At 38.2% G+C, this 21,999-nt stretch overlaps 3 protein-coding genes across 4 annotated transcripts in view; 2 read left to right on the forward strand and 1 right to left on the reverse strand.

The window, feature by feature from the left end:
- Window positions 1-1,627: 1,627 nt before the first annotated feature.
- Window positions 1,628-7,410, forward strand: LOC116200817 (ABC transporter G family member 3). The gene is made up of 12 exons (XM_031531735.1): window positions 1,628-1,786; window positions 2,327-2,976; window positions 3,081-3,160; window positions 3,588-3,874; window positions 4,194-4,365; window positions 4,523-4,636; window positions 4,795-4,923; window positions 5,229-5,420; window positions 5,609-5,695; window positions 5,985-6,257; window positions 6,364-6,471; window positions 6,859-7,410. The coding sequence occupies exons 2-12, from the start codon at window positions 2,505-2,507 to the stop codon at window positions 7,108-7,110; spliced, it is 2,166 nt and encodes a 721-aa protein (XP_031387595.1). The 5' UTR covers window positions 1,628-1,786; window positions 2,327-2,504; the 3' UTR covers window positions 7,111-7,410.
- A 48-nt stretch (window positions 7,411-7,458) lies between these two features.
- Window positions 7,459-8,565, reverse strand: LOC116200524 (UDP-glycosyltransferase 86A2). Its single transcript, XM_031531371.1, is given in 4 exon segments — window positions 7,459-7,927; window positions 7,929-8,050; window positions 8,053-8,411; window positions 8,513-8,565. Coding segments are annotated over 4 exon segments (975 nt in total). The 3' UTR covers window positions 7,459-7,486.
- Window positions 8,566-10,289: 1,724 nt separating this feature from the next.
- Window positions 10,290-21,999, forward strand: part of LOC116200078 (dolichol kinase EVAN) — a 39,349-nt gene continuing 27,639 nt past the window's right edge. The window contains exons 1-14 of one of the 2 annotated variants that reach the window (XM_031530754.1): window positions 10,293-10,645; window positions 10,995-11,107; window positions 11,559-11,756; window positions 11,944-12,048; window positions 12,272-12,342; window positions 12,474-12,554; window positions 12,636-12,850; window positions 12,941-13,130; window positions 13,234-13,299; window positions 13,424-13,512; window positions 13,609-13,723; window positions 13,912-13,963; window positions 14,053-14,153; window positions 14,314-14,840. In XM_031530754.1, coding sequence (XP_031386614.1) covers window positions 10,467-10,645; window positions 10,995-11,107; window positions 11,559-11,756; window positions 11,944-12,048; window positions 12,272-12,342; window positions 12,474-12,554; window positions 12,636-12,850; window positions 12,941-13,130; window positions 13,234-13,299; window positions 13,424-13,512; window positions 13,609-13,723; window positions 13,912-13,963; window positions 14,053-14,153; window positions 14,314-14,427 — 1,689 coding nt within the window. In that variant the 5' untranslated portion in view covers window positions 10,293-10,466 and the 3' untranslated portion in view covers window positions 14,428-14,840. Of the gene's footprint in view, window positions 10,646-10,994; window positions 11,108-11,558; window positions 11,757-11,943; window positions 12,049-12,271; window positions 12,343-12,473; window positions 12,555-12,635; window positions 12,851-12,940; window positions 13,131-13,233; window positions 13,300-13,423; window positions 13,513-13,608; window positions 13,724-13,911; window positions 13,964-14,052; window positions 14,154-14,313; window positions 14,841-21,999 lie in introns of those variants that run through there. The other variant, XM_031530755.1, reaches the window with a different exon arrangement.

Consider the following 21,999-nt stretch of genomic DNA (forward strand, 5'->3'; position numbering starts at 1 on the left):
CTCATCAACTCTGTATTTCGAGGATATGGACCGAATTTACTACATAGGAGGTATTAGACATTAAAAATTTTGGATGCCTGAAAATAAGAACGGAAAATTAAAAAAGATGGGGAAAAAAACATTTTCACCCCTAAAGTATGAGGATGAAAAGTTTTTGCCCACTAAACTATATTTTTTGGAACAATTACATCCTCGGCTATCCTCTAGGAAAGGTGTGCCCCTTCCATTACTTACTTTGTAAAATTAACAGAGGTGGCCGGCGTCTAGCATATGACTTGCGCTACAACGGAAAAAATAAAGAAATTTGAATAAAATGTAAAAACTGAAAGAAAGAATTAAAAAAAGAAATTGAAAAAGAAAAATAGAGTAGGTGTGACTATGTCGGTGCGAGCTCTGACGACCCTACCATCTTGGGAGGATGGAGCGCGCTGACGACGATGGAATGGAGAGGCAAGTAGTAGTTGGGCAGGCCTCTCCAATCATGAAGAAAGGGAAGAGGGAGAGGTGAGGAACCTTAGAAATTTTTTCCTCAAAAAATTGCGAAGGGTAGTATTTCCAAAAAAATAATTTAGAGGCAAAAGTTTCCTGATCTAATAGTTTTATTTATTTATTTATTTATTTATTTTTGGGTAAGTTGGGCAATTTATCATCCATTTAATCATTAACATAAAGACCGCACAAATTAGTCCTTTAAGGATCGACTAATTAATAATTGATGCAGTGCCACAGCTTTAGCTGACTTAATATCGTGCACCAGGTGTATGCAAGCCAGAGATCAGAGTGGGTGCGGCCCCACACGTGCGCCACGGGTTTACGTGATCCGGCTGTAGCAGAGTTTCCTTTTGCTGAGCTGGCAGCAAACCATCACTTCGGGATGCGACATGAGTTCAGCAAAATATGGAAAAGACAATAAAACCAAAAAATAATAAAGTAATAAAGCGAGAGATGCCAAATCAACATTAGTCAATTTAAAGGGTTCGATATCTGCCCTTCTTTAAATAAAATCTCGAATTTTAATCTTGGAGATAAAAAAAATTCTTGATTAAGGATAGTTTATCTTTATGGGCTGGCTCTCGGATCGAATTAGTTGAGACTGGTTGAACTTTCAAAAATTAGAATACAAGCTGAGTTGGAGATGTTAAATCAATGTACGTTTTTGTCTTCTAAAAAATTTCAAGTTTAAGTTTTGTAAATAAAGAAATTAAAAATTTGAAAGAGATTTATCAATTAGTGATCCAATTGATTGGAATCTAAATTAGTCGGAGAGGCATTTCGATATGTACCACTTAATACCCGAAAGCTCGATTGTACTTAATTAATCCTTATTCAAATTAGTTAGACTTATTAAAGGATATTGCGGACTTTTCCTACTTATAGTGTTTGAATCCAAAATCTTTTTATATGTTCATAGTACTTATTTAAAAATAAAAAACTTCGAACTACCTTAATCAATTGGGAATCATTGGGTTTTCCAATGGGTAAACACGGAAAAAGATGCGAGAGATGCTAAGGCAAAAAAACAAAAGGGCAAAAAACAAAAAATAAGAAAAAAACAAAGGAAAAGAAAAAAATGGAAGAAAAAGCAAACCCGAAGAAAGCGGGTCAAATTATCCATCAGACTTCCAAATACTTCCCCTTCTTCCTCCTCCCACTGAGCTCTCTCCCATTTCTCACTTCACTCCCTTTCAGTCTCTCTCTCTCTCTCTCTCTCTCTCTCTCTCTCTCTCTCTCTCTTCCCCCTCTGTATCTGTGCTTGGTGCTCGCGAAGCTCCCATTGCAGATCCAGGTATGTTCCGAGTCTCCTCTGCAGTTCTGTTTCAAGCTCTAGTATTGCCTTCTCCCCGCCTTACACTTTGCAAGGAAGCTACGGTTGAGATTGTCAGCTCGTTGCTGAACGGAACCCTTTCATGTTTCTGCCGAAGCAGAGAGCTAGAACTTCACTTTTCTGAAGTGGGTTTTCTATGTTGGGATTGGTTTGTTCGAGGTTGTTTTCATTTTGGCCTGAAGGAGTGAGTAATGGGGCTGAATATGCCTCTGTTTTATGCGCTCGGTTTTCTGTTCATCTGTTGTTCTCAATGGTGGAGTGGCTATGCGTCGTATGTCTGAAGTATATAATCCACTAAAATGGTAGTTCTCTGCCTTAAAAATTGAAGATATGTGAAAAGGGAATTGCTCGGCCTCATAATTCCGTCTCTGGTTGGACAGATTGGTTCTCAGTTTGATGACTGTTAAACTATGTTGGAGTCTAAGTTGTTATGTATGTCGGACGATTGGACGAGTAATCCTAAATTTACCACTTTCTTCTGTTGATTTTATTTTATTGCAGGAATCCTCCCTCACCAAAGCGGATCTCACGATTGGATTGGCAGGAAGTCAGATAGAATTGGTTTTTTGGATTGATGGAATGAGTTATGAACTTGAGTCAGATACCGAGGCTTAAGCATCAGCGTGACTCTTCGATGTTTGTTTCATCCTCTTGAGAGTTGGGAAAGGGGGAGCAGGGAATGGAGGAAATACAGTCCCAATCGGATAATTATAGGTCCTCATCGTCTTCGGCAAGCAGTCCAGCAAGCAGGGTTCCTTCAAGCAACTTCTTTTACTTACGTAAACCTGGTTCTCTTAGACAACCTATCTCGTTCGAGGATTCACCCGAATGGGAGGATACAGATGTTGACATAAGAGTGGATGATGGCGGTGATTCGATTCATATGGCAACCACTCCAGCTTCTCCATCCCTATCGAAGCTTCATAGTGGGTCTCTGCCTTCACCACCACTGCCTGAGGGGGCTGCCGTTGCAAGAAAAATCGCAGGAGCATCCCTCGTGTGGAAGGATTTGACCGTTACTATAAAGGGTAAAAGGAAGTATTCTGACAAGGTGGTGAAGAGTTCAAATGGGTATGCCTTGCCTGGGACAATCACAGTAATTATGGGTCCAGCTAAATCGGGGAAGTCAACATTACTGAGGGCTATTGCAGGTATTTACTCTGTCCACAGTTACGATTATAGTTGAAGATATCTTTGCTTCCTCCTGTATCTCTTTAATGCCTGTAGCTGAAGTTATTACTTGCATATACTTCAGGAAGGTTGCCTGATTCAGCGAGAATGTATGGTGAAGTTTTTGTCAATGGGGCAAAGTCTCACATGCCTTATGGTTCTTATGTAAGTCATATTAGCATAATTTTGTATTTAAATTACATAATTTGCTTCTGCTAGTCATGTGGATTTTTTGGTGAATGAGATATATGCTACTGCATGATTTGAAGGATTGTCTTTCTCATTCTTTATGTATTATTACAATTGTGAAGTGAGCACATTATTCTCTTTGGTCCTGTCTCTTTATTTATAAAAAATTCTTCAGTGATGCACATAACTGTACTTTGATACGTAAATGGTACCCTGAATACTCTGAAGGTACTTTCTACCAAGGACAGTAATGAGTTCTCTTTGACTGACGTGCTTTGCATTTGAATGTTTGTGCTGCTAATGCTGAATAATATGTTTCAAATTTATGCACCTCCATTAATTGTAAAGTGATTAATGGTTCTGTCTCTGAGAATTGCACTAAAAACTATTACTGGATTTGCAGGGCTTTGTTGAAAGAGAGACCACACTAATCGGGTCTCTTACTGTCCGAGAGTTCTTATACTACTCAGCACTCCTTCAGCTCCCAGGTTTCTTTTGTCAGAAAAAGAGCATTGTAGAGGATGCAATCCATGCTATGTCTTTGACCGATTATGCGAATAAACTGATTGGCGGCCACTGTTATATGAAGGGTCTTCCCAGAGGTGAGAGAAGACGGGTCAGCATCGCAAGGGAGCTCGTGATGAGGCCACATATCTTATTCATAGATGAACCTCTTTATCATCTAGACAGGCAATGACCAAGTCCTTTTCCCCTTATTGCTTAGCAGTTTTCTTAACACTCCTCCCTTAGCTTGTCAACTGTTCAGTGGCCTTGCATTTAAGATGGTCAAATTTCTCTGCTGAACTAAGGGATGGACGTAATGTATAATGGACACAAAGAAAACATCACATTCTGCTGCTGAAATGCTCACCCTGGGGATCTCAAATTAAGCAGCTTCTGAGATTGGATTGACTAGAATTTTCTAACCAACATTAATTGCCCCATTAGAAAGATAGGCTTACACGAAGAATAATAACACTAATTAGCTGAAGTCACCTGTTTTGTTCAGTGTCTCTGCTCTTCTGATGATGGTTACTCTGAAGAAACTTGCCAGCACCGGCTGCACCCTCATATTTACAATTTATCAGAGCAGCACTGAAGTATTTGGCCTTTTCGACCGGATTTGTCTTCTTTCAAATGGAAACATGCTATTTTTTGGAGAAACGTTGGCTTGCTTGCAGGTAAGCTAGGTAGCAAAGAGAACTCTGGTTCTCTTATATTGCCTATTAAGAGTTCTTGCCATTGGCTCTTTATGTAAGTAGCCAAGTCGTAAGACGTGGAAACTGATTCATTAGCACTGTTAGTTTAACTAATTTAATTTCTCCTTTATCATTGAAGCACTTTTCCAATGCGGGATTTCCGTGCCCAATAATGCAAAGTCCTTCGGATCACTTTTTGCGTGCGATCAACACAGACTTCGACAGAATCATTGCTATGTGCAAAAATTGGCAGGTATCGTCAACTATGAATGTTGGATGCTGAGAGTGTTAAATTGATTGTGTTTCAAAATGAGAATCTTATAAGAAGTGATATCTTGTTTTTCCTTCTGATTATTCAGATGATTCTTAATCCTTGACGTCCTTTGACCGTGATCTACATGGTTGGAACAGGATGACCATGGCGATCTTTCATCGGTGAATATGGACACTGCTGTTGCAATACGCACACTTGAAGCAACATATAAATCATCAGCCGATGCTGCTGCAGTCGAGACAATGATTTTAAGACTCACTGAAAGGGTAATGGTTTTTTGTTGAATCTGCTCTTTGGTTCTCATACATTTTTAGCTCTGCTTGAAATTTCATCATGAATCCGCTCATGACACAGGATGAACTTCCTGAGGTCTTTAATGAAAAAGCCGCTAATTACGGTGTTCACAATCTGTCTTGCATAGTTCCATCATTTTAGGCATTTCTCCAGTTAACAATTAAACAAACATGTGCCTATAATGTTTGAGGTCAAAGTAGAGCACACCGAAAATTCCTTCTGGCCCTTGGCCTTGAACTTAATCATCTTAGCCGACTACTTTTGGTTGCTTCTGCAGGAAGGTCCACTTCTTAAAAGCAAGGGAAAGGCTAGCTGTGCTACAAAAGTTGCAGTATTGACTTGGAGATCACTTCTTGTCATGTCGAGGGAGTGGAAATACTATTGGCTACGATTGATTCTCTGCATGCTCCTTAGTCTCTGTGTTGGCACTGTTTTCTCTGGATTGGGGCATTCATTGTCATCCGTTGTGGTACTGTGCTTTTCCCTTTAAAAAGTATATATTTTGTTATGATGATGGAAAATTGATAATCTACGATGAGGTTTTGTAAGTTTTCATATGAATCTATCATTTGTCAATTCACCTTATGATCAAATTTCTTTCGTGATGCGACTATTCTTGTATTCATGTCTCTGTTTCTTGTGCCCTAAACTTTGCAGACAAGAGTTGCAGCCGTATTTGTCTTTGTATCATTCTCATCGCTTCTTGGTATTGCTGGAGTTCCTGCGCTTATGAGAGAAGTCAAGGTAATGCAATTTTAACCATCAAGGTGGTTTTTTTTTTTTAATCAATATATAATTTTAGTAAGGCTTCAGAAGATACATTTATTTTTCGTTATAGATAATATGTTTCACTTATTGATCACAAACGTTTTATAAAGCGGTCTGAAGCCCAGAAACCTGCCAGAATACTACTGTCAGGAGTTGACAGATCTCCAGATTAGACTGTCTTGTCCAGTCTGATATTTTTGTTGCTGCATTTTATCTTTCTTATTGAATAAATGAATAAATGGATCTTAGTCTGTGGCTTTTGCAGATATATGCAAGTGAAGAATCAAACCAACATTCGGGAGCATTGGTCTTCCTACTTGGGCAGCTCCTCTCAAGCATCCCGTTCCTGTTTCTCATCTCCATTTCATCAAGCCTCGTCTTTTACTTCCTTGTGGGCCTCCGCGACGAATTTAGTCTGCTGATGTACTTTGTGCTGAACTTCTTTATGTGCCTTCTCGTCAATGAAGGGCTTATGCTTGTAATCACTTCCATCTGCCGCAACCTTTTCTGGAGCATCCTGTCATTGGTGTCAATCCATGTTAGTCGCTCGGTGCCCATGCCATACTGTTGGTGATTTGTTTATGCTGTTTAATTTAATCCCAAGAAGAAGGGTAAATTAACTCTCGATTTCTGCTATATATCAGGTGGTGATGATGCTTTCAGCAGGCTACTTCAGAATTCGGAATGCTTTGCCGCGACCGTTGTGGACATATCCAGTATCGTATATTGCTTTCCACACTTATTCGATCAAGGCAAGGCTTCCCTAGATGAAGAAAGCTGAAAATAACGTTCTGATTTCTACTCAAGATTCATGAAATCCAATAGAGAGAAAAATGAGAGGAAAAATTAAAAATGGAGTATTCCTCCGTACTTTTCTGACTGCAGAGAAGATGCACTGCTCAATGCTACTATGAATTATCTTCAATGTAAACTCTTGGATGATCTGACCATTACTGAACACGGTATAGAGAGTCAGAGATACATGCTTTAGTTGATCGTTCAACGGATTGTGTGATGTCATCTAAAATACATTTAACTCTGATGCCTCCCTCCATAGCCCGGATCAGAACACATAGCAGTAGCATGTTGCTTCTCTTTTCGAGGATTTAGTTGATGGTGTCTTTGTTATATTCTTGCAGGGGCTTCTTGAAAACGAGTATCTTGGGACTTCTTACGCAGTTGGGCAGGTGAGGACGATCTCAGGGTATCAGGCACTCCAAAACTCATACGACATCTCGGCTAATGCAAATTCCAAGTGGGAGAACCTCCTAGCACTTTTCCTTATGGCAGTGGCCTATCGAGTTCTCTCCTTCTTTCTTTTGCTTTGCTGCGTCGGGAAGAATCCTTCGCTCCGTAGATTTTTCCGGTGTAGAAAAGAGACGGGCAACTAAAGGTGATTCTTCCCTTGTCACAGCTATGTTCGGCTGTTCAGGATATCACATGTTCTGCTGCAGCTCTGATTTCTGCTAGTTCAAACATATTGTATATCAATGCCTAAACATTTTCGGGAACTCGAGGTTTTCGTATTTTCATGCTTAACAATGAAAGATCCTCTACAAGAAATGGCAGGGAGAGGTTGAGAGCTATTTTGCGGTTGCATGACATGTATAGGACCATACGAGGTTGGAGTAAAATCTCTGAATAGGGGGGTTTCACATTGATATTTCATCTTCTGTTTTTTTTGTCGGTAATTACATTTGAAATTGAAAAAAAAAAAAGTCAAAGAATAATATCTACTGGTCAACCATGGCCCCAGATCACTTCTGATCAATCTTCGCCGTCAGATCCATATTCCGTAAGATCCATATTCCTTAAGGACGATCTATCAGGCATCAATGCACCCGCAAGTTTCTCCTTAACCTCTCTGATGTTGTCCCTAAGTTGACCGCCTGAATTTCCACTCATCAGACGATTCACCTTCTCCGTGACCTCCTCCCTCGTGATCTTCCTCTGGTCTGCCAGGTTGATCCCGATCTTCTAGTCATCAACGGCTAGTTTTCGGTTCGTGAATTGGTCGGTTGGCAGTGGGAAGCAAATCAATGGCACCCCATTCCACATGCTCTCGACTATGGATTTCCACCTGCAATGCGTTAAGAATCCCCCGATCGCCGGGTGAGCCATCACTTCGAACTGGCTGCACCAGGGTACGATGATGGAGCTGTCACCGAGAGAGACTTTGTATCCGGCAGGTAATGGATCTGCTTTATCCGGCAGGTAATGGATCTGCTTCCTCTGTGCTCATAATGTCGGGACGCAGCACCCAGAAAAAGTTGACGGCACTGAGTGAAAGGCCATGAGCTATCTCTATGAGGTCCGTCCTCGAGACGTGGGGTAGCTCCTGAAGGATATGTACAGAACCAAGCCATGGGACCTTGTGTTTAGCCACTGGGTGCAATCAGACTCTGCCCACAAGCTCGCGGCCACAGAGCCCCTACGAGGCCCATCTGGGACAATGGGCCCAATGGCATAGAATGGTTGCTTGGCATTCAAGGCTGATACAGTAATGAGCTCGAGTTCGTCCATGGTGTTGCATATGATGAAATCGGTCGATTTCACGTCTCGGAAGCAATTGAAGATTATCTAGTGGTAGACGGAGGATGTGTCGGTTTCCTGGAGGTACGACATCATGTCCTTCGGCTGAATGGATTTGACGCCGGGGATGTCCACCGCGGGAAATGATCTACTTTTGGATCTTTTTCGTTTTCGTTTTCTGTTTTATTATTTGGCTGAAATCGTTTTCTGTTTTTTTTTTAATTATATATTTATTCCACAAAAAGAAAAGGAAAAAGATACAGATGTATTCTTGTTTTCGGATCACAATTAGGAGTATTGGGATCCGTGGACATGCTTGATATCTCATGAACCAAACATCATCGACATGAAAAGGTACGAGAAAATATTCATCGATTATTATCATTTATTTTGAATGAATAACAACTAATCATAATATTTATAAATGGTAGTTTATAGACCCGTTGTGGGGTCAATTTTTTACTTTCAAATATTCTGATTAAGTGTTACATAACCAAGTAACTATGTAATACTTTTCGAATATTTGCTCAAAAATACCTTTTATGTTGTATACAAAAAAAAAAGTACCATGTTCACTAATCTCCATGAGCTTTTTTTGGTAGATTCTACGAGATTTTTTACTTAGTCAAAGCATTAAAATAATTAATTTAAGAGTGACATTTGATCCAACTTTAACTCGTTTATTGTTGTAATATCTCGAGAAAAATGGGTAAAGAATGAGATTAACCTATTGAATCATGGTAGCTCAGGAAGCAAAGCCCCATAGGATGAATCTCAAATAGTTTTATCTTACAATAATGTGTTGAAAAAGAATTAATAAAATTTCAACCATTATTAATTTTTATGAAAAGTATGAAAGACATTAACGCGTATTTTCTCATTTCGTGCAATTTAATTGATAATTTGTACCATTAATAATTGATTCAAGTGATTCGACATTTGTTCCGCTAAAGTAAAGTCTTGGGTTCGAATTTTTGTGAATATAAAAAATATACGCTATGAGAGTTTTACCCTTTAGTGACCGACTCGGCTCGACTAGATTAATCGATGCCTAATTAGGCTTATGGATGTCAATATTTACCCTGAAAAGCTTATTTTATCATAGGGATCCATTTATTTTAGTTCATTAAAACGGAGGAAATGTCAAAAAATTGCTTGAAGAAATTACCTTATTTACTTGCCAAACCAATCCTTTTTGTCCTTTTCCCCATCGAATTGAGTCAAGTAAAAGAGAGGAAAAGGAGGAGGGAAAAAAAAAAAAAAGGAAGAAGAAGGAATCTTTCCGAGGCCCACTTTCCTAACCAACTAATTGCAAGACATTAGTCCCATGGGCCTGTTTAGCCCACTAAGCTGATCCAACTATCGGGCTCAATTTTTTGTTATGTTCATATCGGACCGTCCAGTACGGACATCGCTATCTCTGGAGATCGGTTGGTAGCTAATAAGTTATTGGCACTGGAAAAACGTTAGGTAGCCTATTGCCTATTTGGGGCAACAAATACCAAACCCCCCATGGCATATCCTCCTTTTTTTTTATTTATTTATTATTATTATTATAATAATTATTACTATTGACCCCGAAAATTAAATTTTCGGAAAAAAAGGCATTATTATTGCATCTCTCCTATCTAAATCAGTCAGTCTTCTCGAAATTTCAGAATTTATTACTGTATATAAACTTTTGTGGCATTTCTTTGCCTGAACAAAATTGAAGAAGAGAGAATTATGGATAAAACGATTCTAATTTTTGTATATCTTCGTTTTGGTAAGACATAGAGTGTCCGCCCTCTATTAACCGAGACTAATCTCAATTCGAATATCAACCTAATCATAAAGATTCCGCGTATAAGAACATGCCACAGCAGATTCCGTTGAGCATAATGGCTCCTGTGGAACGTTCCGTGGGCGGGATGCGGAAGAGGGAACGCGTAGTTCCACGTCGGCTCTTCCCGCGTATAAGAACATGCCACGTGAGCTTACCACGTCAAAGCCACCCTGACGGCGTCAGCAACGCCGAGTCGCCGGGAAATGGAAGGAGCCAAACAGGGAAAAAAATAAAAAATAAAAAGCAAAAACCTCTGGTGCAAAATTCGTCGCCATCATCTTCTTCTTCTTCTTCTCACCATCATCTCCTATGGATTCTCAGCTTCACCTGTAATTCTTCGCCCTCTGTAATCTCCCTTTTCGCCTTGGCCACTGGGAGGAGCCGATATCGATGGCGTCGTTGTGGAACGGCGAGAGGGCGGTGGTCCTGCTCTTCGTTTCCCGCGTCGTCTTCTCCCTCCCCCTCTCTCTCCTATCCCACGGTATCGTTCTCATTGTCCTCTCCCTCGCTGCCTTCTATGTCGAGATCCGCCTCGAGAGTTCCCCTCCCATCCCCCAATTCAAGACCAGGTAACGAATTTTTCCATCTTCGTGCCATCTATTCTCTAATGTTTGCTCAAGGGCTGCAATTTCAGTGATCATTGCCGTATAAACCTCGTAATTGTTCGAGTTATTAGCTACTCGATCTTCCTATTTCGTGGAAAATAACTCACTATGTAAGAGGGCAATGTATTGTTTGAGCTAGGAAGATTACCTGATCATGATGGCTCTCAAAGCTTGATCAAGGGAAGCTCTTGTTCGGAATTGGGCTGTCACTGTCATTAGTCTTTGTTATCGACATGATTGAAGAAGTATCTCGGGGCCTTAATGGTGTCTGGGTGGATTGAACTGATGAAGTTTTGCCGGTCTTTTGATTCAGGCCAGGTGCCTCGTCGGGGATGCTGTTAGGAGCGGCTACGCTGCCCACTGTTTTGATCTCGAAGCTCATACAGATGTCAAGAGCTCTCTCTCTGAAGAGAATTCGCCCCGAAGGTACATTGGTCCCTCTAAGCCCATATATTGGTCGCTGCTCTTTGCAAAGAGTAGCTGCTCATGGTCTTTGTGCCTCTGCATTGCTAACTTTTGTTTCATGTACTGCTAGTGATTATATTGCGGCTGCAATTTAGCCTCCATTGGTTTTCGTTACTTCACATAAACTGACATCATTCTATTTACTTCTCAACATATCTTCCATATGATCTTCTGCATTACCTGTTTAACCCTCCATTTGTTTTGAATGCTAATCATTGAAAGCCAGCTTTCCATATTTTGAAGACATTTGTCCTAAAACCCATGAAATGTGACTGCAGAATTTGTATTTATTAGGTTGGTCATTCTTTTGCATTTTGAGTGTTCTTTGACGCTGACCTTTTTTGTGTCTGAGTTTCATGTCTTCTTAAATGTATTGCCTTAAAGTGCTCTGTGTTTCCATCATTTGGTGCAGAGATTGACTACATAAAAATGCAGTACTGGGCTGCATGTGTCAGCTGCTTCAGCGTGCTTATCTTCTTCCACCTAGTTTTGTGGCGTTCCTCGCGTTCACCACATTCTCTTAGTCTCTGGGGTGTGAAATTTGCACCAAGTTGCTTAAGCCTCTGTTCTACATGTTCTTATCTCTCTCTTGCTGCTATATGTTATTATGGTAAGTGCTACACTCGGAATATTTTAAACAAGTCTCTCTCCTTGTCTCCTTATCTGCCTCCATAGGTAACATGCTAACTTATGTCGTAGTTTAAATAGCTTGCCTGCATTATACTGATGTTAAAATGTCTTTCCCCTCCCGTATTTACCTTTTTTCTCAGCATTCACCTGACGAAACTTTTATACAGGTTTGCAGCCAACATTTATGCCTTTCTGGGTACTCAGTCATGGATTTGCAGCAGTGAAATTAATACAGCATCTACTCCACACTTTTCCATCATGTGCCTCTATAGGTATGCATTTGTAATAATCTCTTGGCATTCACTGCTCTGAGCAATTGGTATTTTTACTTTTGATCTGCTGGTAGATGTGTGTTAATGCATCAGTATGGTCAGTAGCTTCAGGAGTTATTTGTGGACAGAGTTTTCACTGTTGACTTGTTACTGTCAAAGTGGAGCATCCATTTGTTGTCTATTCATGCTTTCCTTTAGTACCTATTCCTGTTTATATATTCAGGGGAAGCACTTCTGGTGACTGCTGGGCTTGTACTCTACTTTGGCGACATGTTGACCTGTACCTTTGTAAAGGTTAGATTTGCTATTCTCATTTTTGATACATGATTTGACATCCGTCTACTGTGCTACTTTTCAAATTGTTAGCGTTCTGCTATTGCTTGATCAGCCCAATTGATTTTCGTTGACAAACATTGTTTGAACAGGTTAATGAAAAACTTACTTCAATGGACATAACTGCCTCTGGTTTTGGAAATGGTAGGAGTGAGATTAGCATTGTCATTCAGGTATACTTGTCAGATAATAAGATAAAATTTCTCCAAGTTCCATGTCTGAGTAGATATCGACAATTTGCTTATTGTTTGCAGGGAGTGCTACTTGGTCTTCTTGTTTTCCCCCTGCTCTTTAATGTCTTGGTCCGGATTTGGGACCAGCTTTCAAGTAACCCTCTCTCTGGTTCAAGGGCACGCAACGAGTTCAGCAAATCCATTTTATTCTTTACATCCCTTGGGTTTATCTTGACCATCATCATTCCGTCCTGGATGCAATTTGTTCAAGATTTTAATCTGCATCCACTTTTGTGGTATGTCTTCCCTTGCAAACTATTGCACTTTATTTGGATTCTTATGCAATCATAATACTTTGTTATGCATAATAACGTTTTGCTTTGCAGGGTCATTTCTTTTGTTTTTCAAGATCCCCTAAAGAGGTTATCCTTATGTATGTATTGGGCGGCTTTGATATATGCATCAGTTTCAAGGTTTTACCACATCTCAAAGGACAGTACAGTTGAAAGGATTCTTCTTCGAAAGTATTACCATCTGATGGCTGTTTCAATGTTTTCACCTGCTCTGATATTGCAGGTGAATTTACTTCTGGAGAATGCATCCTCATTGCCAAATTTTGTTTCCTCTTCCTTCAGCTATTGTTTTAATATGATCCGATGGCAATGTTCTTGTTTTCCAGCCAGAGTTCCTGGATCTTGCGTTTGGTGGAGCAGTGGCAGTTTTCTTGGTATTGGAAATTATACGAGTAGGTCCCATCAGCTTACGTTCCAATTTTTTTGCTTATGATTCATAATACCAAGCTTAGAGGGTAGTAAATCAGTATGGCTTTCTCATATCTTGTAATGTTCTCTACCACTTTTATTATCTAGGTCTGGAAGATTTGGCCTTTGGGGCAACCTGTCCACCAATTTATGAATGCATTCACAGACCATCGTGACTCTGATTTGCTAATTATAAGGTATTTAAGCCGCCTCCTATAAGCAGGAAACTGTAATTCTTAGTTGCATTTTTGGTGTCCTGGCTCACTTTTTCCTCATATTTTTGTATTGTTTAGCCACTTTTCTCTCTTATTGGGGTGTGCTCTTCCTATATGGATGTCTTCTGGGTACAATGATCGTCCTCTTGCACCCTTCGCTGGAATTTTGAGCCTTGGGATCGGAGACACCATGGTGAGTTAGGTCATTCATTTTGATGTGTAAGATATAATCATTGTTATTGTATTCACTTCTTTATCGAGTTCATTAGAGTTCCTACATCTTGTTTGTCTGCTGAGCATAAAGCAGACAAAAGCAGATACATCTCCTTCTTGAAAAGCCTCGTTCTGATCGCTGGAGATCCCTTTGCTGTTTTATTCCAGGCATCGATGGTCGGCCACAAGTATGGTGTCCTTAGGTGGAGCAAAACGGGGAGTAAGTATTAATTTATTAATCTTCCATGTTAGTGTTATATTTCTTCATATACTTTGCTGACGGTTTTGTACATCGAACGACTTTTTCAGAGAAGACTATTGAAGGCACTGCAGCTGGTATAACATCTGTTTTAGTTGCTTGCTCTGTTCTCCTCCCAGTTTTGACCTCAAGCGGATATATATTGTCACAGGTCCATCTCTCTCTCTCTCTCTCTCTCGGTCTGATAACTTTGAATTCTTTTACTTAATATTGGCGAACTTCCATTTTATTGAGGATTTCTTTCGTCATTTGAAGTTTTCATAAGCCCTGGATGTTTTCATGTTTTAATACTTGTAACTTATAATATGCAGCACTGGTCCTCGTTGGTTTTGGCCGTAGTAGCGAGTGGTTTGCTCGAGGCTTATACTGCACAACTCGACAATGCTTTCATACCCCTCGTATTTTACAGCCTTCTCTGCCTGTAGATGCAGCAGCTTCCTTCCACCTCCTAACCATAGATTACTGATCAAGAAGCTCGTAAACTGCTCAATTCTTTCATACGAAACAGATGGAGATGTTTTCACATGTTTTGTATATTAATGATTCTTGTGCTTCTCTTGGAGCACACTTTTTTGTAGATATATCACTCAGAGATATCGAACCCTGCTGTATAGATTCACAAGTAGAGAAAGCATAGCTCTTAGCACTGGTAATATCGAGTTTAGTCCTCTTATATATCAACGCATACGAGTGATGATGTTTTCCGGGAGATTGTAGAGTCGGCAGCATCCAGTTGCCAAGGTTCCAACTGTTGTATTCTGTTTCTGCGAGTAACATTAGTGTAATAATACTCCCTCGGTGAATTATCTATTGAAATCACTTGGTTATGCAAGTAACATTGTGCTGTGTCTGCGTTTTGATGAATTCGACTTCTGAATTAATGACGTTCAATTTGGTTCAAAAGCAGCTCCAACCTACGCACATGATGTACTGACTCGATATTGGACAGGACAACTTTAACCGGTCTCGACAATATCGGACATGGCAACTTTACTGATTCATAATGTACTAATGTTTTTCAGCGCATGCCCGATATCAAAATACGCTCGTTGTAACAGCATTATGGGCACATGGACGTGGGGTTAATACGGCATGTTGACGAAGAGACGAATCAAAGGGCAGGGTGATTTACGCATGGGCACCAACCTAATTATTCGCAATACGGAGAGTTCTCGGTTCGCTTCCTGGGCTTTTGGCTATGTATATTACTGTGCAGTGGGACATATCATCTGTTAATAATGTCTATCGATCACGCTCTCAAAACTCATCTACTAAGATAGTTACTTGGACAGGAAATACTTTATATTGGTGCCAAGCTCGAACACCTCGACTAACAAGTGGGGGGTGACAGGATGGCCATCTAATAGATTCCATATCGATCACGATCAAGTGTAAATGTCAATGTTTTCAGCACACGCGGCACGAAAAGTCTCGGATTATGCTCTTGGTAACAGTATTATAAACAGTATGATGGGCACATAGACGACGTGGGTTTTGTACCATCATGTCGTTGAAGAGACGGATCAAAGGATGCGGTGATTTGGGCGTGGGCAGCAGCAGAATGGCCACGAAGATGCCAATGTGAATAAATGTACCATGATTTATCAGTGAAACACGTGATTCGTCCATTGGTCCTCTTCTTTTTTATCAGAGGAATTATTATCCCACGTTTCCCATCTGTTGCTGCACTTCCCTTTTCAAGTATTCTGTTCCCAAGATTATTTTCGTAACAGTTAGCTACCGACACGCGTGATAATTAACTCGGAGCTCAGTAGATATCTCGGCCTAAAACCGCAAGTGGGACAATGCCCCGACCAAGGACGAATTTACACGTCCTCAAATTGTTCTGTCAGGATTGTGCAGTTTGCATATCCCGTATTGCTGTCTTTACAATACTATATATAATATATAATTGCTAGGACAATCATCAAATCACGATATTTGTCCAAAAATTCAATATAGAGACTTCCCATTCACCGACTATTCGTTTGCCTAATCTTTCAATAACTTTCACTAAAAAATAATTAATATTTCTATCATCATCATCATCATTATTAAGCCAAATTGAAAATATTTAGTTATGGTTAAGCTAATTGAGCCAAATGGGATAATTGCTATGGAGATTATTATTATTATTATTATTATTTAAGCCAAATGGAATAGTTGAAATATTTTTATTGTTATCGTGGTCATCATCATTAAAACTATATATCTATATCGTTATTATTAACCTAAATAGGATAATTGCTGGGAAAATTGTTGTTGTTATCATTATCATCATCATCTTCATTAATAATAATAATATTATTATTATTAGTATTAAGTCAAATGGGATATATATAATTATGGTTAAGCCTAATGGGATAATTACTAGAGATTATTATTATTATTATTATCATCATCGTCGTCGTCGTCATCAAATATACACACACACACATATATATATATCAATCTATAATTTGTAATGCCAAGACGTAAAGTAAAGAAGAACTTGGTTTCACCCTTGTCATTTTTGGCTTCACCACAATTTATGAATAAATATAATTTTAGAATCCAATTAATTAGAATATTTTATTTTTTTTGCTTTCAATTCTATAAATTCTTAATTATATTCTTGAAACTGTAATTAGGTTTTTCAATTTAAAAAGATATTGAAATATTTTTGTGAAATTCTCCACTCAAGTAATTCTTATATAATTGAAATTGTAAGGAGGTTTTGAAATATTGAAGAACTATTACAAGTTCTATGTTAGTATTAAATACACTTGAAAAATTTAAAAAGAATGCTAAAAACATATTATTTATTGAAAGGTTCAAAAATAAATTGAGTAAATTTAGTTTTCATTTCTATTAAAATTTGAAGATTTAAATTCTATGATTCGTTTATTTTCGTATAAAATATATAAATCCAAATATATTCAACAATTTCGATATTAAAAATTAAGATCTGTTTTAGAAATTAAAATATTTTAATTAATTACCTTAATTTTAATTAAAATAATTTTATTCATGTGATTTTGCTAATCTTATTTATATAATATATAAATTAATTCTTTTAAGTGAAAATATAATTTTATATAAAAATAAATTATTTTTAATGTGAAATATATAACTTAATACTTTTGTAAATGTAATCATGCAATTATATAGTAACTAATGTTTTTGAAGATCCAATAGGTTTCTGCAAATAATAATCCCGCACAACATGCGGGTACAATGACTCTATATAATGTTGAAAGCAAAACAGATTTCACTCTCATGACTGGTCCAAAGTGCTTCCATCTCGTCACATAAACTCTTAAAGCCATGTTAACCTTAACAAATATAAAAGCTTTTTCGCAGGAGATTGCTAAGGGTTAGAAATCAGTCTGAATTTCTTATCAGTCGCAAGACTGTAAAATGAAACAGAATGATAGAGTACAAATATGAAAAGATAACCGGCCATTCGGCTTAGGAAACTTCAGCCCGTATCGATGCCGATGTTTCATATGGCGAATACAAAATAGTGCAGTGGGATCTAAACAATGACCTGGGGCAACGGTGACTGAACGAACAGGCCAAAACAAATCACTGGGGTAAAGACCAGGGGCCCTCTCACATGTCCAAAAAAAAGAAAAAGAAAAAACATAATAGTATATTAATAAATTGATAATGGGTAGTACCATCCACAGTACATCTTTAATAGTGATATCCTTTCCTTCACAGTACATCCTTAATTTTGCTATCCTTTTCCTTGCCATTCATGTCGCAGTCGATTTTCATGTCCTATCCTGGAAATAATATATTCCCCCCGACATACTCGTCTGATCAACTTCTCATTCTTACCTTCTCACGTTGGTTGTCCTGCTATTTCTCGTTATTTACGTACTCCTAAACGCAGCATAAAAGATGGTTATCGTGTTGAAACGATGATCCTGCATGCATGGTTTGAACTTCTCGTGAATCGTCCTTTTAAAGGGTACGGACACTTCAATCTGCTCGGTCCGCCTATAGTTATATTAAGCCGGTGCTTTCCTTGCCACACTGGCACATCTAATTAGAGAAGAAAAGCTATTTTCATTTTGCATGTTCCAAAATACCAGAAGATCGGGAAGCAAGTACTTTCAGAAGGAAAATCGTCTGCTGGAGATTAACAAATAGAGATTTGAAAAGGCTCGAATCAGCTGCCTCAAGATCCCAGATTCGAATTTCCCTTTTCGGAATCAGAGTTCTTAAGCCAAAGAGTTTTACGCATAGTCAGACATACAGTATGAGGATCTACTCGATTTAGGAGAGCTTTCTAATGCCTTGATGACGGGCGGCTCCCTATGAATTTAGATTGTTATATCAACAAATCTTTCGCCTTTCGGGGCTAAAGGGGATATGACTTTTCACTAATCCGAATCTTCCATATTAATATATACCAACAGAGATATGAGAAATTATTAAGCTTGCGTTTAGTTTTCAAGTTAGATAATGATTTAACTCAACTTGATTTTATACAATGATTATAAGTGTTGATAAATATATTGATGTGTGATGATATATGTATGTATGTATATATAGATATGAAAGTAGGTGGATAATTTATTATTAAAAAAATAATTAGAAAAATATATAAAAAAAGTTATTATTAAATTAAAAAAAGTAATGATTATATTATTGAATCGATAAAAAAATAAAATAAAATTAAGTTAAATAAGATTATTATTTAGAAAATAAACGAAGTGCAAGGGATGCGTCTTAATCGGGTGGAAGAGCGGGGTGGAGCCCGTGGAGGGAGCCGACAAGGTTCGGAAAGTACAGAATCAAGACTCCACTGTCTTGTCACGTAACGACTTAACCCACTACTTAATCCCCGCCCATACCCTGTCTGTCCTTTCCAGCATACCTTCGCAGTCCTTGCCCGCATCTGAAATTTCTATAGTATTCCCTTTCATTTTCTTTTCATCTCTTTTTCGTATTTTCACCTAGCTTTTTCTAATTTATTGTGCTCGGGGACCGATTCAGGAATTTAGTTCAGAAGCATGGAAACCGAGAAGAGTTGGAGGATGAAAGCGAAATCATAAAGTCGAGTGTTAACGAGTAAGATAATTTCGTGAAATAATAAAGGGACAAACTCGACGTAATGTATAGATTTTTCTAACTTCCTAGGGTGCGCGACTGCCTCCGCCTTATAAATCCATCCCTACTTGTGCTGTTGCTGGAGTTGGCAACAGATTGGTGCAATGAAAGTCAAGATTATATGATCATCGAATGTGTGCAATTATCAATTCATCGCCAAGTCCTCTTGTCATTACTGGTATATTCTCCTCGAGCTTGATATCTTCAGATATCCCGACTTTGTCTTGAGACATCGATTGGCATGCGATGTACGTATATGTACGTATGTATGAATGATCGAATAGTCATTCTTATCTGTTCAACATGAGAGAGGGTAAGCAAAAAGATCTCCTTGAACCAATCCAAACATAGACTAGGCCACATTTCCTGCCCCACCAAATATATATAAAATATGTTATTTGACATGTCAAAGGAAAATTAGATCTTATTATTACAACTTGTAAAAGATATTTTAAAGAGAACGCGATATCCTTTTAAAAAATATGATTCATAAATAATCACATTGATTCGAAATAAATTATCAGTAACAATTTCAGAATACTTTTTTGAATCTTACCATTTGCCGAGAAAAAAATGACATATACATCAGCTGGAAGATGGGACTTTTCTATTGAAACAACATCTAACCTTTTGCGGCTCCAAATTGATGCTACTTGGTGCCGGCAGAACATGCTACCCCGCTGTGTGTGGACCATTTCTCCAATCTGAAATATAGCCATCAAATGACGTTGCCCTATATCATTGCTACTTTCTCCGGTTCCCACTTAAATATGCGGCACATGCATGCGTGCATCATGCGGCGCATGATGCACGCATCGGTAACGTGAGAGTTGAGCCTTATATCGGTAACGTGAAAATTTCATAAAGTCGTTCAACCAGTTTTAATCGAGAGATTGGTCGTAAATTATGGCATGTGACTTCCTCAAGGGCCCGAAATATCTCGTTCTAGCTAGGCAAATGTTAAAGGGACCCACAGCAACTTAAAGATGCCCATGTCATTGACCTTTTTCACTTTTTTCTTTTCCAGCTCAGCTCAAGCCTAACGTGGACATAAAATCGAGAGATTGGTCGTACATTATGGCAGACTTCCTCAAGGGCCCGAAATATCTCGTTCTAGCTAGGCAAATGTTAAAGGGACCCACAACAACTTAAAGATGCCCATGTCATTGACCTTTTTCACTTTTTTCTTTTCCAGCTCAGCTCAAGCCTAACGTGGACATAAAATCGAGAGATTGGTCGTACATTATGGCAGGCGACTTCCTCAAGGGCCCGAAATATCTCGTTCTAGCTAGGCAAATGTTAAAGGGACCCACAGCAACTTAAAGATGCCCATGTCATTGACCTTTTTCACTTTTTTCTTTTCCAGCTCAGCTCAAGCCTAACGTGGACATAAAACAGTAGTACATGTTTTGCCTACTTTTTCCTGCCCAACTATAAGGAAGCGATTTCATGTGACAAAATTGAATTATGGGGCGGGTCCCGCTCAAGACAACCTCTTTTTTTTTTTTTTTTTTTTTTTCGGCATGAAGACATCCTCTAACGTGAAGAAAATATCACTGAAAATTGAATAGAGGGGTAAACCCGGTGAAGTTGACAGGATTGAGGAGACAACCAACCTTTCCAACGGAACGTTACAGCTAGTCTTCTTAATCTCACGAATCACATCAATCAGACTTTGACCGTGTTCTTGAATGGTACAGTTCTAATCTTATCATTAGCAATATTTGTTGTACCATACCAACACAATGATATGAAGTATCTATCCACACTAAACATGCATGTTTGTTTGAAATTAGAACTAAGGTTGCATTTGATTGCAACCAGGGGCGGAGCCAAGATTTTTATCCAGAGGGGCAAACTTATACTTTTGGGACAAAATTTAAAAATTTCAAAGTTCAGGAGGGCAAAATACTATTTTTACATAAAAAAAACTCATACTTTTGGGGTAAAATTTTAAAATTTCAAAGTTCAGGGGGGACAATTGCCCCCCCGCTCTTTCATTGGCTCCGCCCCTGATTGCAACTTAATTAAATAAATACTTAAAAGTTAGTTACAAGTTAGTTCTATGGAAAAATGTATAGGAAATAAATAGAAAAATGAAAGAAATGAAAGCAGTATAGAGCAGTGCCGCACGCTCTCGTATGACGACCAAGAAGTCACAAGTTCAATCCTCATATTGGTTGCATGTGCTTTTTTATTAGATATGGTCTTGTTTGGCAAATAATTTTTTTTAACTCTACTCCACATTAACTACACTTATCTTCAATTCAACAACATAATAATTATTTTTTTCCTTTTTCTTATTTTTTTATCTTAACTACCATTCAATTTAATTTTTAATACTAAATTCTTTCAACTATTCATACATTTTTTACAATTTAACAATATAATCATTACTTTCTCTCAACTATTCATTACTTTTTTCCACTTTTTTTCATAATTCAATAACACAATCATTACAACCCCAAATAAATATAATTATTTGGAGTTAGAACGAAGTGGATTCTTAACTCCACTCCATTCCCAAACAAAGCCTTAGAATTTTCATTTCTTGCACTAGGTCTCTGGGTCTCCCATGTAATCGAAAAAAGAGAAAAATGAAAGATAATGATTTAATATACTTAATCATTGAGTCAAAAACCACTTAATGAGTAAGAAAAAGATTTAATTTAATGAAATAAGTCAATATATATATATATATATATATATATATATATGAAAACAAAGTTCAAGCCGAATTTTCACGTCGTCACATCATAAAAAATAAAAAAATGGACCTCTCTCACTTAGCCATGTCATTATAATACAGTATGGAAATAAATACAGATTGTTTAAAATTTTATTATTTAATTATATAGCAGAATATATAGATTGCATACAAAAGGGAAGAAAAT

Source organism: Punica granatum, chromosome 3 (assembly GCF_007655135.1).
Source record: "Punica granatum isolate Tunisia-2019 chromosome 3, ASM765513v2, whole genome shotgun sequence".
Taxonomy (NCBI): domain Eukaryota; kingdom Viridiplantae; phylum Streptophyta; class Magnoliopsida; order Myrtales; family Lythraceae; genus Punica; species Punica granatum.

What these genes read in the sequence shown, in the direction of transcription:
- LOC116200817 (XM_031531735.1), top strand. Translation starts at nt 2,505, where the DNA reads ATGGAGGAAATACAGTCCCAATCGGATAATTATAGGTCCTCATCGTCT. An exon ending in AAACGTTGGCTTGCTTGCAG is followed by an intron (nt 4,366 to 4,522) that starts GTAAGCTAGGTA and finishes TTATCATTGAAG; the next exon opens with CACTTTTCCAATGCGGGATT. An exon ending in TCCACACTTATTCGATCAAG is followed by an intron (nt 6,472 to 6,858) that starts GCAAGGCTTCCC and finishes ATATTCTTGCAG; the next exon opens with GGGCTTCTTGAAAACGAGTA.